Raw genomic sequence first — 12,261 nt, forward strand, 5'->3', positions numbered from 1 at the left:
AGCATTGAACTTATTTTGACATGTTCTTTTAAAAAACCTTACTTTTATAAAAAAATGCTCAAAATGTGGACTCTTTTCTTGGCTATGAAAACAGGGATTTTGGATATATGGATATGACTTATTGATCTTGGCATTCGCCCTTTTAAACATTTTACTAGTCATATGTGTTCATTTTAGTTCTTTTATTAGCGTGGATGCTTACACAATAAATACTTTAAAGCATAAATAAATGCAGAAAATAAATTATTACAAATTCAGAATGGGAAAAACGGGGTACATATTTCACAATGGGGATATAAGAAGGAAGCAGTTAGTCGTAAACAATATGCATGCATGAATAGGTTTTGGCTCGATTACAATATAAACATTTGGGAGCCTATGAAACCGAGTTTGGCAAGTACTAAAACTTTTGTGCTCTACTAGTTTCAAAGGATCTTTTATTCACATAATAGTATACTCCCATCAACGCCTTTGGCTAAAAGAGTATCCAGACATACTGAGCTCAAGGATGACCTTAGGGCCCCATCATCGTCATGTTGTTCTATTGAGAATGACACATCAGTCAGATCTATATATGTCCCTATGAGACTGTTTTGACGCTAAAACATGACCTGAAACATCAAGAAAATTTTATTTGACCTTAAAGGCCCTAAATCAACATAAAGATGTATGTACATACACTAAAGTGTTCCCAAAAAATGAAATCCTAAAAGATAGTGAATCTGTCGTATCCTAGAACTAAGCGTCGTATGGCCACTTCATCTTATTCGTACAATGCTTCCCCTTGAGGAGGTAAGTTCCATACGACCCTTAAAGATGGGGCTAAAACTCTCTCCTTATATTTCAAGACCTCTTCAAGATAAAATACATTTTAAACACTTTAGTGGCCACTTAAGCCACTAAACGACCTTTTGGAGGCTTTGTATGTCTGAAGACTATAAAGACACTTCTATTTATGATGAAACATGATTTTAAATGATAGCTCGGTAAAAACCATCAGAAGCTTACCCTCGTTGCATGCTAGTTATCCTTTGAGAAGCATGATTATCCCAACAAAGTGACTAGATCCCAGTCTGGAGTGTGGGTATTGTGAGCTGAGGTAAAAGGAACCTACGAGGTCCTTTTTTTAGTATCTAGGTGCAATAGAAATATAAAAATGTTATCTATTTTGTCTATTTCCCATTCCCAAGATCCATTAATCGTTATTTCATACAAAAAGGGATTAAACAAAAGTACCTTTGATTGATGAACTATCTACTGTTGCAAACGAAGTGCCCACATGGATGTCGCATCAGTCACAAACACAATCAAGAAACCAAAACCAAAAGTTAGTAATCAACCAAATAGCAACCAAGTGTAGATTGCCTCTAACAGTATCCACACGAATATAAGAAACGGATGGAACGGAGTAATCAATTTAATCGAGTGAGAGACGAGAATAAATCCTATTCCTCTATATTGCTTACCCAAATTCTCATAGGTAAGGGGGTCTATTTATAGTATTGAATTAATTGAATCCTAATTCAATTAGGTTTAGTAAATTAAAATCCTAAATAACTTAGGAATTCTATTTAGATAATTATTCTATTTATTAAACATTATCTTATATCTAATAAAATATATTTAATAAATATTATCCTAATCTCATTAGGATAATTAATTAGGTTAGGATAATAATAAAGATAAATAATTACATTATATTATCTAACTAATATTATCTCTTTAATTGATTTAACCATAATATAATCTAATTATATTTATCTAAATAAATCAACTAAAACTCCTAATTTATGCACTACATAATTCGGCCCCCCATAGTCTCTCTACTAAATTACTATTCCATCCTCCGATCTTACTTCATGTGTGACCCATTAGGTTCTTACCGAAGCTAGTCATATATGTTTATTTAAATTAATTAACCAAATCAATTTAATCCTAAAAATATAATGGAATGAGTGCACAGACTGTTTTATCAGAATGGTCACATTCCCTTAGAGCGCTAATAAGTCAAGTTGATTCTGATGTTTACCTTTCAGTATTAGGTCCAGTATAATTCGATCCTTCATCAACTATATCCTTAGACGAATCCGTAACTATGGAATATGTCCAGTCATATATAAGAAGACGTCTATTTTACTTGTTCAAGAAGAATTAACTCTGAATGGATAGGTTGAGTGAAATCTAAGATCAAGCAGCCTCTACTTCCAATACATTATCTCAATCAGATGTGCTGAAAACTCTTAAGGAAGCTGATGATAAAATGATTGAGATTGCAAAGTGTATATCTCTTCGTCAACCATCTCTACCAACATATGTGCTTCCACCTTTTGGTATGATTGCTCACTCAGTAGGTGAGACAACCCTTTCGCCGAACGAGCTCGCAAGCATCAAAAGTCCTGTACATACCATTGTAGCTCTAGTTTCCCAGCAAGGCATCCACACTTATGCTGATAGGATGGCCTCTATCCAATTGGACATGATAACTCACATGGCAACCTTAGAGCACACAATTAGATTCATTCCTTCTGGCTCTGTCATCGCCCTTGAAGTATCAAACAGGTTGTCTACTGAGCTCTGAACAATCTCTATTGAACTCATTGAGATGAATGGTCATCTTGAAAAGGCCGCTGAAGGAAACATTGTTGACTCCATGTCAGAAGCCCTTCATCAACTCAATATCAATAAATCTGATATGGAAGCTCTAGATCAAAAGGTATGTGACCTTTCCACTCAGCAACATGTCTTACACTAAAAAGTTTAAATCATTTCCACTCAGCGCAGAGCCCTCGATCATGAATTGATCAGCATCCATCAAAAGTACTCGCATGCTCTATCTTCGACAACACTTTGGAATGCTAAGGCAATGCAGCTAATTCAGACATAAATGGCTCTCTATCTGCTGAAGGCAAAATCATATTCGATGATATAATAGTTGGCTTGCTGATAGGGGTCAAAAACCTCTATCTTTTAGTATGGTTTTAGGGACTATTTTGTATTTTTTATTTTCTTTTTATTTACTTTAATAGCAATTTATTATTGTTTTGTCAATTTTAGGTTTTTAAATTACTTTTTAGCTTTTTATTAAATATTCCTAACTTTTGTCAAGTATTTTGTCACTTTTAATAAATTAATCTCTATGTGTTATTTTGAGCTTTATCTATACCCAAAATTAAGAAATTAACCTACCAAAAATAAATCAAATTTGACTTGATAATTAAAAAGGATTTTTGGTAGGATAATTAATTAATTTTGGGTGAATTATCTAAATAATATTTTATGAGATTATGTGCAGATTTTTAAAGATAAATGTGGAGATTTTTAAGGATCAGAATCAGAGACCCACTCGGCGCATCAAAATCAAATAAAAGTCATGCAGAATATTTTGAAAGATTTTTAGGAAGACGCCTCCATTGAAGACACCTCCGAAGCTCCGTTAATCGAGGATTGCTCAAGTTCCATCCTTAAGTCCTAGGAAGACGCCTGCATTGGTAGACAGGTTCCCTGAAAGGGATTTTTCTTCCTTTATATTATGTCTAGCCTCTGATCCATGTTATGAATCCTAGGCTCATTGTATCTTCGTGACAATACTTTTCATCTTTAATATATGTTATAGTTTTGTTTATTCAATTGTTCTATTGCTTAAATCTTTGTCTTACGCTTTGTCTGATTGGTTTAACTCATTCGATAATCCCAAAATTAAGTTGGCACATATTGCGAGCTGAATCTGACCTAGTTAGTGCCTATAGGATTGATGACCCTATAGAAGATTAAGCCCAAATTGCTGAGCCTTAGAGCTAGTTTCGGCCTTACAAGGGAATCATGAACTAGGGACCGCATGAGGATAGGTAGGGTTAATCGCCTCGGACACAAGTGACTTAGATTATGTTTTAATTTCGTTGTCTAAACAATCTATTTTCATTATTATCGTATCATCTCATGTTCCTTCGGGTAATTACATTGGTAAAAGATCACCTAGGAGTAGAATAACTTAGATAGGAGTAGAAGTAACTTAATTAGGAGTAGGTTAACTTAATCAAAACCAAGTCAAACCCCCCATAGCCTATATAACACCTGAGACCAAGTAGCTCGATACTTGCAGGAATAAATCCTGTGGATTCGATACATGGACTTGTCCAGATTTTATTACTTGATAACGACAGGGTACACTAATCCCTTAGTGAGCCTTCTTACGGAGGCACATCAAGTTTTTGGCGCCGTTGCCAGGGATTTATTTCTTCTGCAATATCGAACCAAAGGTTGATTTATTAGTTTAGGCTTTCTTTTGTGAATATTCCTTGTTTATATCGTTTATACTTGTTCATATATAATTCTTTATACTTTTTGTGAATATTTTTGTGTGAATATTTGTTTTTAATTTTTATTGTTATTTTTAATGATTCTTCTTTTTTGAGAAAATGGCTAGAAACAATGGAAATAAGGAGTCTATTACGCATTTGCTTAACTTTCTATATACTCACGAAGATCAAACTGACGATTTGTATGCCTCAATTAAAAATTTATGCATACAAAAAGGGATCCTAGTTGATTCAACCGCGAACGAATCAATTAAAGAACCCAATTTGGTAAGTCAGGTTGATAAGGTAATATCTTTTCCCATTATCAATGAAGAACTGACCCATAATTATGAGAAACCAAAAGTTTCAATATTAATTGAGGAATCAGTTGAAATTGAGCCTCTAGAGAAGAATCCAAAGATAGAAGAGTTTAGTTTTGCTCCAAGTCCAGAAATTTTCATTCTTTTTTATTTACTAAGGGAATCAAAAAGGGAGAAAACTAAACTTTTTCATAACTTATTTAAATTTTGTCCTTTGTTTTTATTAAAATTCTTTGAAACGGATAATCTGTTTTGCAGGTACAGATTATTTATTCAGGAATTTGAATTCCTAACGCGAATGTCAGCATACACCTAGGAGGGAATTCTATGTCGAGGTCACCGACTATAATGTAGCGCTTCTTGGGAGGCAACCCAAGTTTGAATAAAACTTTTCAGGTTTTTACTTTTTAATAAATTTTATAGATATGCTTTTAGGTTAGTTTAGTTCTTTTACGTTTTTTTTTATTTTCAGTGTTCGGGTTAAAAAAAAAATTCGGACCTTCTGCCTGCCAGCTCGCGTCGAGCAGGGAAAAAAATGCATAATTTCGCCTCGGGAGGCCCAGCTCGGCGAGCTGGGCACTGCCGCCCAGCTCGGCCGAGATAAGCAACAGTTCGGGATTTTTAAATCCCGAACGGAGCTGAAAAAAAAATTTCGAAAGAAAAATTCGTGTCGCGTTGTTTTATTTTAATTTGTTTTAGTATGTTATAATCCCAAGAATTGTACACTCTATCCGAAGTTAAAGTTTCGTTATTTGTTTTTGAGGGCTGAAAACCGAATCTAAGATTGCATGACAACTAGTTTAGGTATAGGACACAATCCATGTATCTGTAAAAGCATGAACTAAAGTTTGCATTTAGACCCTACTTTTGAAGAAATGCCAAAATCATTACTTGGGTAGATAACTTAAGAATTGAAGGCATGCGATATTAAAACTTGAGTTTGGGGAGAACTAGTAAGCACAAATTTGAAACCCAAGAACTGTGAGTTGAATTTGAGCCCAAGAGCGAACATCAAAAAGCTCTTTTTCTTGACATTTTTGTGTGAATGCTTTGACTTGTGGAAAGATTACAGATTTTACACCTGATACTGAATTGAACCTGCATGCACTGATTTGAGATGATAAACGATGAATCAGCCTCATTAGAATTAACGTTTTCTTTACATTATGTTTTCTTTTTCATCTACTCTAGGAAGCCCCTTTGAGCCTGTATTTTGTAGATTGTAGTTTTTCTTTCGTTCTAACCCTTATTTTTTTTGCAAACTATCACTTAGTTTGTTATCTAACCCGAGTTTTTGCAAAGCTCAATTTGAGCCTTTGTTTTCTTCTAGCGCTTTTTCTTTGTTTATGGCATTATAGTAGCAAGCCAAAAGACTAAGAGGTGAATGAGCATCACTATTAAAAGAAAAAAAAAGAAAAAAGGAATAGAAAAAGAAAAGAAAAGAGACGAACAAAAAGGGGAGAACTTCATTCCCCAGTTCTTAAAATCAGAACGTCTCAAGAAAAAAAAAATAAAAAGCTCAGTCACTTCATATTTGCTAAAGCCATTTTAACTTTGTTTTTCTAGCGCTAGAACTATTAACCCTTGTTGTACCTTTAACCATCTTCTAACCACATTACAACCCCAATTCGAGGCTGTTTTTTATATCATCGGAGTCATGTAGCATAGTAGAGGAACTCGGATGAACGTGCAAAGTTAACGTAATCCTAAGCAAGAACATAAGCCGAGAGTAAACACTTTAGCCACCAAAATTGTGTGAATTGAGTGAACTACCTATGGTGAGGTGTTTTACTTAGCTATCCCCTTAAGCTCGTTTAATTAAACATGTATCCTTTTCTTAAAAATATGACATGTGATAATTGAAATGCGGCTTTTAGATATCATGTCTCTATTTTGTACTTCCGAATGCATGTAATTACAGATGCTCGAAATTGTGTCAGGCACCTAGTAAAACCAGAAGGTTTTCTAGCTTGTCTTGTGATTGCGGGTTTAGTTTTTTAGTTTACTTGGGGACAAGTAAAACTTTAAAGTGTGAGGAGGTTGATAGGGGTCAAAAACCCCTATCTTTTAATACGGTTTTAGGGACTATTTTGTATCTTTTATTTACTTTAATAGAAATTTATTATTGTTTTGTCAATTTTAGGTTTTTAAATTACTTTTTAGCTTTTTATTAAATATTTCTTACTTTTGTCAAGTATTTTGTCACTTTTAGTAAATTAATCTCTATGTGTTATTTTGAGATTTATCTGTACCCAAAATTAAGAAATTAACCTACCAAATATAAATCAAATTTGACTTGGTAATTAAAAAGGATTTTTGGTAGGATAATTAATTAATTTTGGATGAATTATCTAAATAATATTTTATGAGATTATGTGCAGATTTTTAGAGATAAATGTGAAGATTTTTAAGGATCAGAATCAGAGACCCACTCAGCGCATCAAAATCAAATAAAAGTCATGCAGAATATTTTGGCAGATTTTTAGGGATTATCTTTGGATTTTTTGTATTTAAATAATTATATTTTATCCCCAAAGATAAATTAGTTTTTATTAGATAATAATTGGAGAGTTATTTTTCCATTAGAATAACTTTTTATTAATTAGTCTTTCATTAGGAAAGCTTTTTATTAAGGGAAAAGAACAAAAATAAACCTTATGGTTTGGCCCATTTTCGAAGTGCACCCCTGTGGTTTAAAAGTTTGCAAGTCGGTGCCTTGAACTTCATTCCGTTAGCAAAGAGGGGTAAAATTGACTAACGGTGTTAAAAGTTAAAGGGAAAATAGTTAATTTGGTCCTTATATTTAATAATTTTATAAATTAAGCATCCTTATTATCTAACTATCACAAACAAACCCCAAAATAAAAAATAAAAATTCAATTATACCTTCTTCTCCATTACTCTTTAATTTTTTTCTTTCTCTCTCATCTTTTTAATTTTTCTCTCTTTAAAATCAAGTTTCTCTGTAATATAGACAACGACCATCACAAAACAAGAACGCGAAATAACAAACGCTATACATGCCCCTAGAATCTGCAAAGTTATCTTTAAAAAACAAAAACAAAATTGGGATTCTTACGGTTATCAATTATGCAATGTTTCTATCAAAAGAAAAGCAAAATTGAATTAAAGCGTTCATCCAACTCACAAAAACGGTAAAAACTAGATCCAAGGAAAGCAAAAACATGGAAAAGAATGAACAAAACAGAAACCGACATACCTGGTGACGGCGGAGAAAGTAAACAGGGAGGAATGAAGGAAGAAGAAGAAGAAGAGACGGGGAATTATATGGAATATGTGTTGAAATTAAGAGAGAAAACGCTGATAAGACTAGGAGCATATATACATATATATAACAGGGGATTGGATTGGATTGGAGGAATTCGAAATCTAGATTTGGAAAGGAGATATACAACTGTGCGGTGATATCAACGAGTGTAGGTGTGAAAACGATTGGTGAGGATGAAATTGGGTATTGACTATTGACTATAAGATTGAAAGAAAAAACGAATGAAGAATTGGGTGTCTGGTTAGGATGATTGAGATTGAGCGGGATGAGGACGAAGGATTTGTGATTTTGTGAGTAGATTATATGCAATTCATGGTTGTCTTTTCACTATTCCATTCGGTTGATTCTGTGTCTAAAACAAAGTGAAACGGAGAAAGAAGATATAGTTGCAGTACATTTTCAATGAAACAACATTGCTTATGGGAAATTCTTTCTGACAGCATCAATCTTTGGAGCAAGCTGGGGAAACAACAATTAAGAATCACTCCTTGAAATTGTCTGATTCCAAGGTATTTTACCTTGTATGGTAATAACTTTTGATTAAATTTATGGGTGCGATGCGAGACAGAATTTTCGATTTGATTAGAACTCAGTGCAATGAATATAGTATGTGATTCAATAGAGAGAAACTTAATTTTAGAGAGAGAAAAATTAAAAAAGATGAGAGAGAAAGAAAAAAATTAAAGAGTAATGGAGAAGATGGTATAATTGAATTTTTATTTTTTATTTTGGGGTTTGTTTGTGATAGTTAGATAATAAGGATGCTTAATTTATAAAATTATTAAATATAAGGATCAAATTAACTATTTTCCCTTTGACTTTTAACACCGTTAGTCAATTTTACCCCTCTTTGCTAACGGAATGAAGTTCAAGGCACCGACTTGCAAACTTTTAAACCAAAGGGGTGCACTTCGAAAATGGGCCAAACCACAAGGTTTATTTTTGTACTTTTCCCTTTTATTAATTAGTCTTTTATTAGGAATAGGTTTTATTAATTAGTTTTCCATTAGGAATAGGTTTTAGTTTTTCATTATAAATAGCTCCATTTGTTAGGAATTATGGATATCTTTTATCTTTGTAAAAACCTAATCTTCCACCTTGAAAAATCCTCTCCACCTCCTACATCTCCTTCAATCTCCATTGAAGACACCTCTGAAGCTCCGTTCATCGAGGATTGCTCAAGTTCCATCCTTAAGTCTTAGGAAGACGCCTGCATTGGTAGAAAGGTTCCCTGAAAGGCATTTTTCTTCCTTTATATTCTGTCTAGCCTCTGATCCATGTTATGAATCCTAGGCTCATTGTATCTTCGTGACAATACTTTTCATCTTTAATATATGTTATAGTTTTGTTTATTCAATTGTTCTATTGCTTAAATCTTTGTCTTACGCTTTGTCTAATTGGTTTAACTCATTCGATAATCCCAAAATTAAGTTGGCACATATTGCGAGCTGAATCTGACATAGTCAGTGCCTATAGGATTGACGACCCTATAGAAGATTAAGCCCAAATTGCTGAGCCTTGGAGCTAGTTTCGGCCTTACAAGGGAATCACGAACTAGGGATCTCAGGAGGATAGGTAGGGTTAATCGCCTCGGACACAAGTGACTTAGATTAGGTTTTAATTCCATTGTCTAAACAATCTATTTTCATTATTATCGTATCATCTCATGTTCCTTTGGGTAATTACGTTGGTAAAAGATCACCTAGGAGTAGAATAACTTAGATAGGAGTAGAAATAACTTAATTAGGAGTAGGTTAACTTAATCAAAACCAAGTCAAACCCCATAGCCTAGATAACACCTGAGACCAAGTAGCTCGATACTTGCAGGAATAAATCCTGTGGATTCGATATCTGGACTTGTCCAGATTTTATTACTTAATAACGACGGGGTACACTAATCCCTTAGTGAGCCTTCTTACGGAGGCGCATCACTTGCTACAAAGTTCTGAATATCTTCAGCAGTGCACAACTCAGCTCAATTCCAGAACTTCATCTTCCCTAGCTTCTAATGGTGCCAAAATAGGGGAGAAAGATAAAGAGAAGGAGAAACATCAGGAAGAAACCATAAGCAAGAACCGGAACCCTAAATTTAATCCTAGACATTTGAAATCTTCTAAACAGGTTCTAGGTTACTGTATTAGGCATATAAGCTGCTTAGCTTAATATTTTCTATGGAATTAAATACAATTTTTATGCTTCTGATTGTAATTACTCACTCGTATCTTTAAATGTTACAACTTCTGAAACTAATTAAGTCGTGCTGTCAGAAGTGTTTTAAAACTCTAACTTACATCAAGCTCTGATAACTATTCTCATCTATGATGCACTTAAGTTCTAATAATTATTCTCATTCAGTTATGATATAATTATGCATCTGATACAATTGGACTGACGAGACTTTGGTATTATCTTAACTTGGGCTTAACTTACCCTAAAAAAGACACCTTCAATAGAGAGAATTACCTCATTACCTAGTAGCTATCCAGTCCCAAATACAATTATGTTTAACACATTTCACAACACAACTGTTAAAAAAAACTTTAAGCATGTATAAATATATGAGAGATAATAATAATAAAAAAAAATCTATTCTTAGAACTTGAGTATTAGATGAATACATGAATTTGTGTTGTAGATGAATGTTAGAATAAAAAGTTAAGAGCTTTTGAAGTAAAAGAAAAAGAAAAAGTGTAAATATATAAGGTAGAGACATAGACATAATAAAAGCTAATGAATTAATCAGAATTAAGTAAGTGCATGGAGCAGAGATGTTCTATGGTCCAGTAAGTATGATTGAGTGGTTGAAAAGCATCAAGAGGGATGTCCTTGGGTGGTGCTGCTGCTTGAGCTTCCATTGTCATTAGATCTCCTTCTGCTTGCTTAATATGCTTCTGAATTCTTGTCCTCCAGTAATTCTTTATTTCATTGTCTGTCCTTCCTGCCAGATGCTTTCATTATTACATAAACATAAACATAGTTGTTTCAAATTAAGCACGTGATGCATATATATAAATATTGCATTTTATATCAAGCCATGGCTACAAACTATTTTGCTCTGTTTTCTATTTTAATTAATTTCATTCTTTCCTTTTTAGTAAAAATGTAATTAATTAGTTGAAATGAACTCATATATATTTATTACAATGATTTAATTTATCACAACATAAAGTGGCTGACTTTGTGCTAAAGAATCTATTTCAAGAGCATCTCATTCTTGGAAGAGGAATTGTGAACATGTGACTACTTCAAAAAGGGTTCACTATAAATGGAAACTTTTTTATTGCCATTGCCAATGCCAAATCCACATTTCAAAACGTGCCCATACCAAATACTACTAGTCCTAATCTTTTCTTGGAGAGTGAGTGGATCCATCATTCTTGATGCATCTAGCCCCCATTAGTACACATTGGAGCTTGATCTTGATCTTGATCTTTATGTACTACATGGAGGATAGGATAGGTCCATCATAACTCCATTTAGAGACAATATCAAAATACAAACCAAAAACTCTTTCAATTAAGAATACATCATCATCAACTCATACAATTGAATAAAAAGTTTATAGCCATAAGGAAGGAACACGTTTATTTCCATAACAATTTTTGTGAATCCCCATGTGTCACAAATCTGTATCTTGGCTACCCAAAATTGAAATCCGACACACTCAAATTTCTTTGTATCTTTTAAACTCATTTTCAGGGCTGCAACCATATATATATATATATGAATTAAAAGATTTCGATCTCTATCTTTGTCTCTCGTCCATGTAGTGCACAAAACATACATATTTCTTGACTAAAGCATAGTATACCTATTTCCCCACTTAGCATGAAGTTCCATGATCAAGAGTTGTTCTTCAGGTGTAATGTTTCCTCTACGAACATCCGGGCGAAGATAATTGAGCCATTGGAGCCTGCAACTCTTTCCAGTTTCAAACCTAATATCATAGACAATTATCAAGTTGGATTAAATGATCCGTCACCATCACTTAAAAATTTCCATGATTTTGGTCACTAGGCTTTTCTTTGGAAAGTAAGAACATATATATATAATGACTTGTGGAACAAGCTACCTGCGGCTTTGGCAAGCGAGTTCCAAACTCCCTCGCCATGGTTAGCGATGTAGTTGATCAAGATCAAGTCTTCTTCCATAGTCCATGGTCCTTTTCTCACTTCAGCTTCTTGATACAGATTGAAAGCGATAAATGGAGGTTTTAATCGTAAACCAACAAAGATCTTCTTCTCTAGCTAGACTAGAAGGAGTGAATCCCGATAAACAAAGGTATAAACCTTAATCTCAAAGAGAAATGATAGTTGATTGATAAAAGTTGCCATATCCTTACAAAATGAGGGTTTAA

At 33.6% G+C, this 12,261-nt stretch overlaps 1 protein-coding gene and 1 long non-coding RNA gene across 2 annotated transcripts; one reads left to right on the forward strand and one right to left on the reverse strand.

Annotated features, from left to right (window-relative positions):
• Window positions 1-213: 213 nt before the first annotated feature.
• LOC136233151 (uncharacterized) lies at window positions 214-8,432 on the reverse strand. Its single transcript, XR_010690714.1, has 4 exons — window positions 7,836-8,432; window positions 1,237-1,254; window positions 1,009-1,133; window positions 214-611 (listed from the first exon to the last, which is right to left on the reverse strand). It is a non-coding gene; the product is annotated as an uncharacterized lncRNA (long non-coding RNA).
• A 3,300-nt stretch (window positions 8,433-11,732) lies between these two features.
• On the forward strand, window positions 11,733-12,029 carry LOC136233150 (uncharacterized). The gene is made up of 2 exons (XM_066022750.1): window positions 11,733-11,833; window positions 11,984-12,029. Exons 1-2 carry the CDS (start codon window positions 11,733-11,735, stop codon window positions 12,027-12,029), a joined length of 147 nt encoding a protein of 48 aa, XP_065878822.1.
• The last annotated feature ends 232 nt before the right edge of the window (window positions 12,030-12,261 follow it).

This window comes from Euphorbia lathyris, chromosome 6 (genome assembly GCF_963576675.1).
Source record: "Euphorbia lathyris chromosome 6, ddEupLath1.1, whole genome shotgun sequence".
NCBI lineage: Eukaryota > Viridiplantae > Streptophyta > Magnoliopsida > Malpighiales > Euphorbiaceae > Euphorbia > Euphorbia lathyris.

Excerpts from the sequence above, each read along its gene's own strand:
- LOC136233150 (XM_066022750.1), top strand. The coding sequence starts at position 11,733 with ATGAAGTTCCATGATCAAGAGTTGTTCTTCAGGTGTAATGTTTCCTCT. Across the intron at positions 11,834-11,983 it reads GAGCCTGCAACTCTTTCCAG|TTTGGCAAGCGAGTTCCAAA; the intron begins TTTCAAACCTAA and ends GCTACCTGCGGC.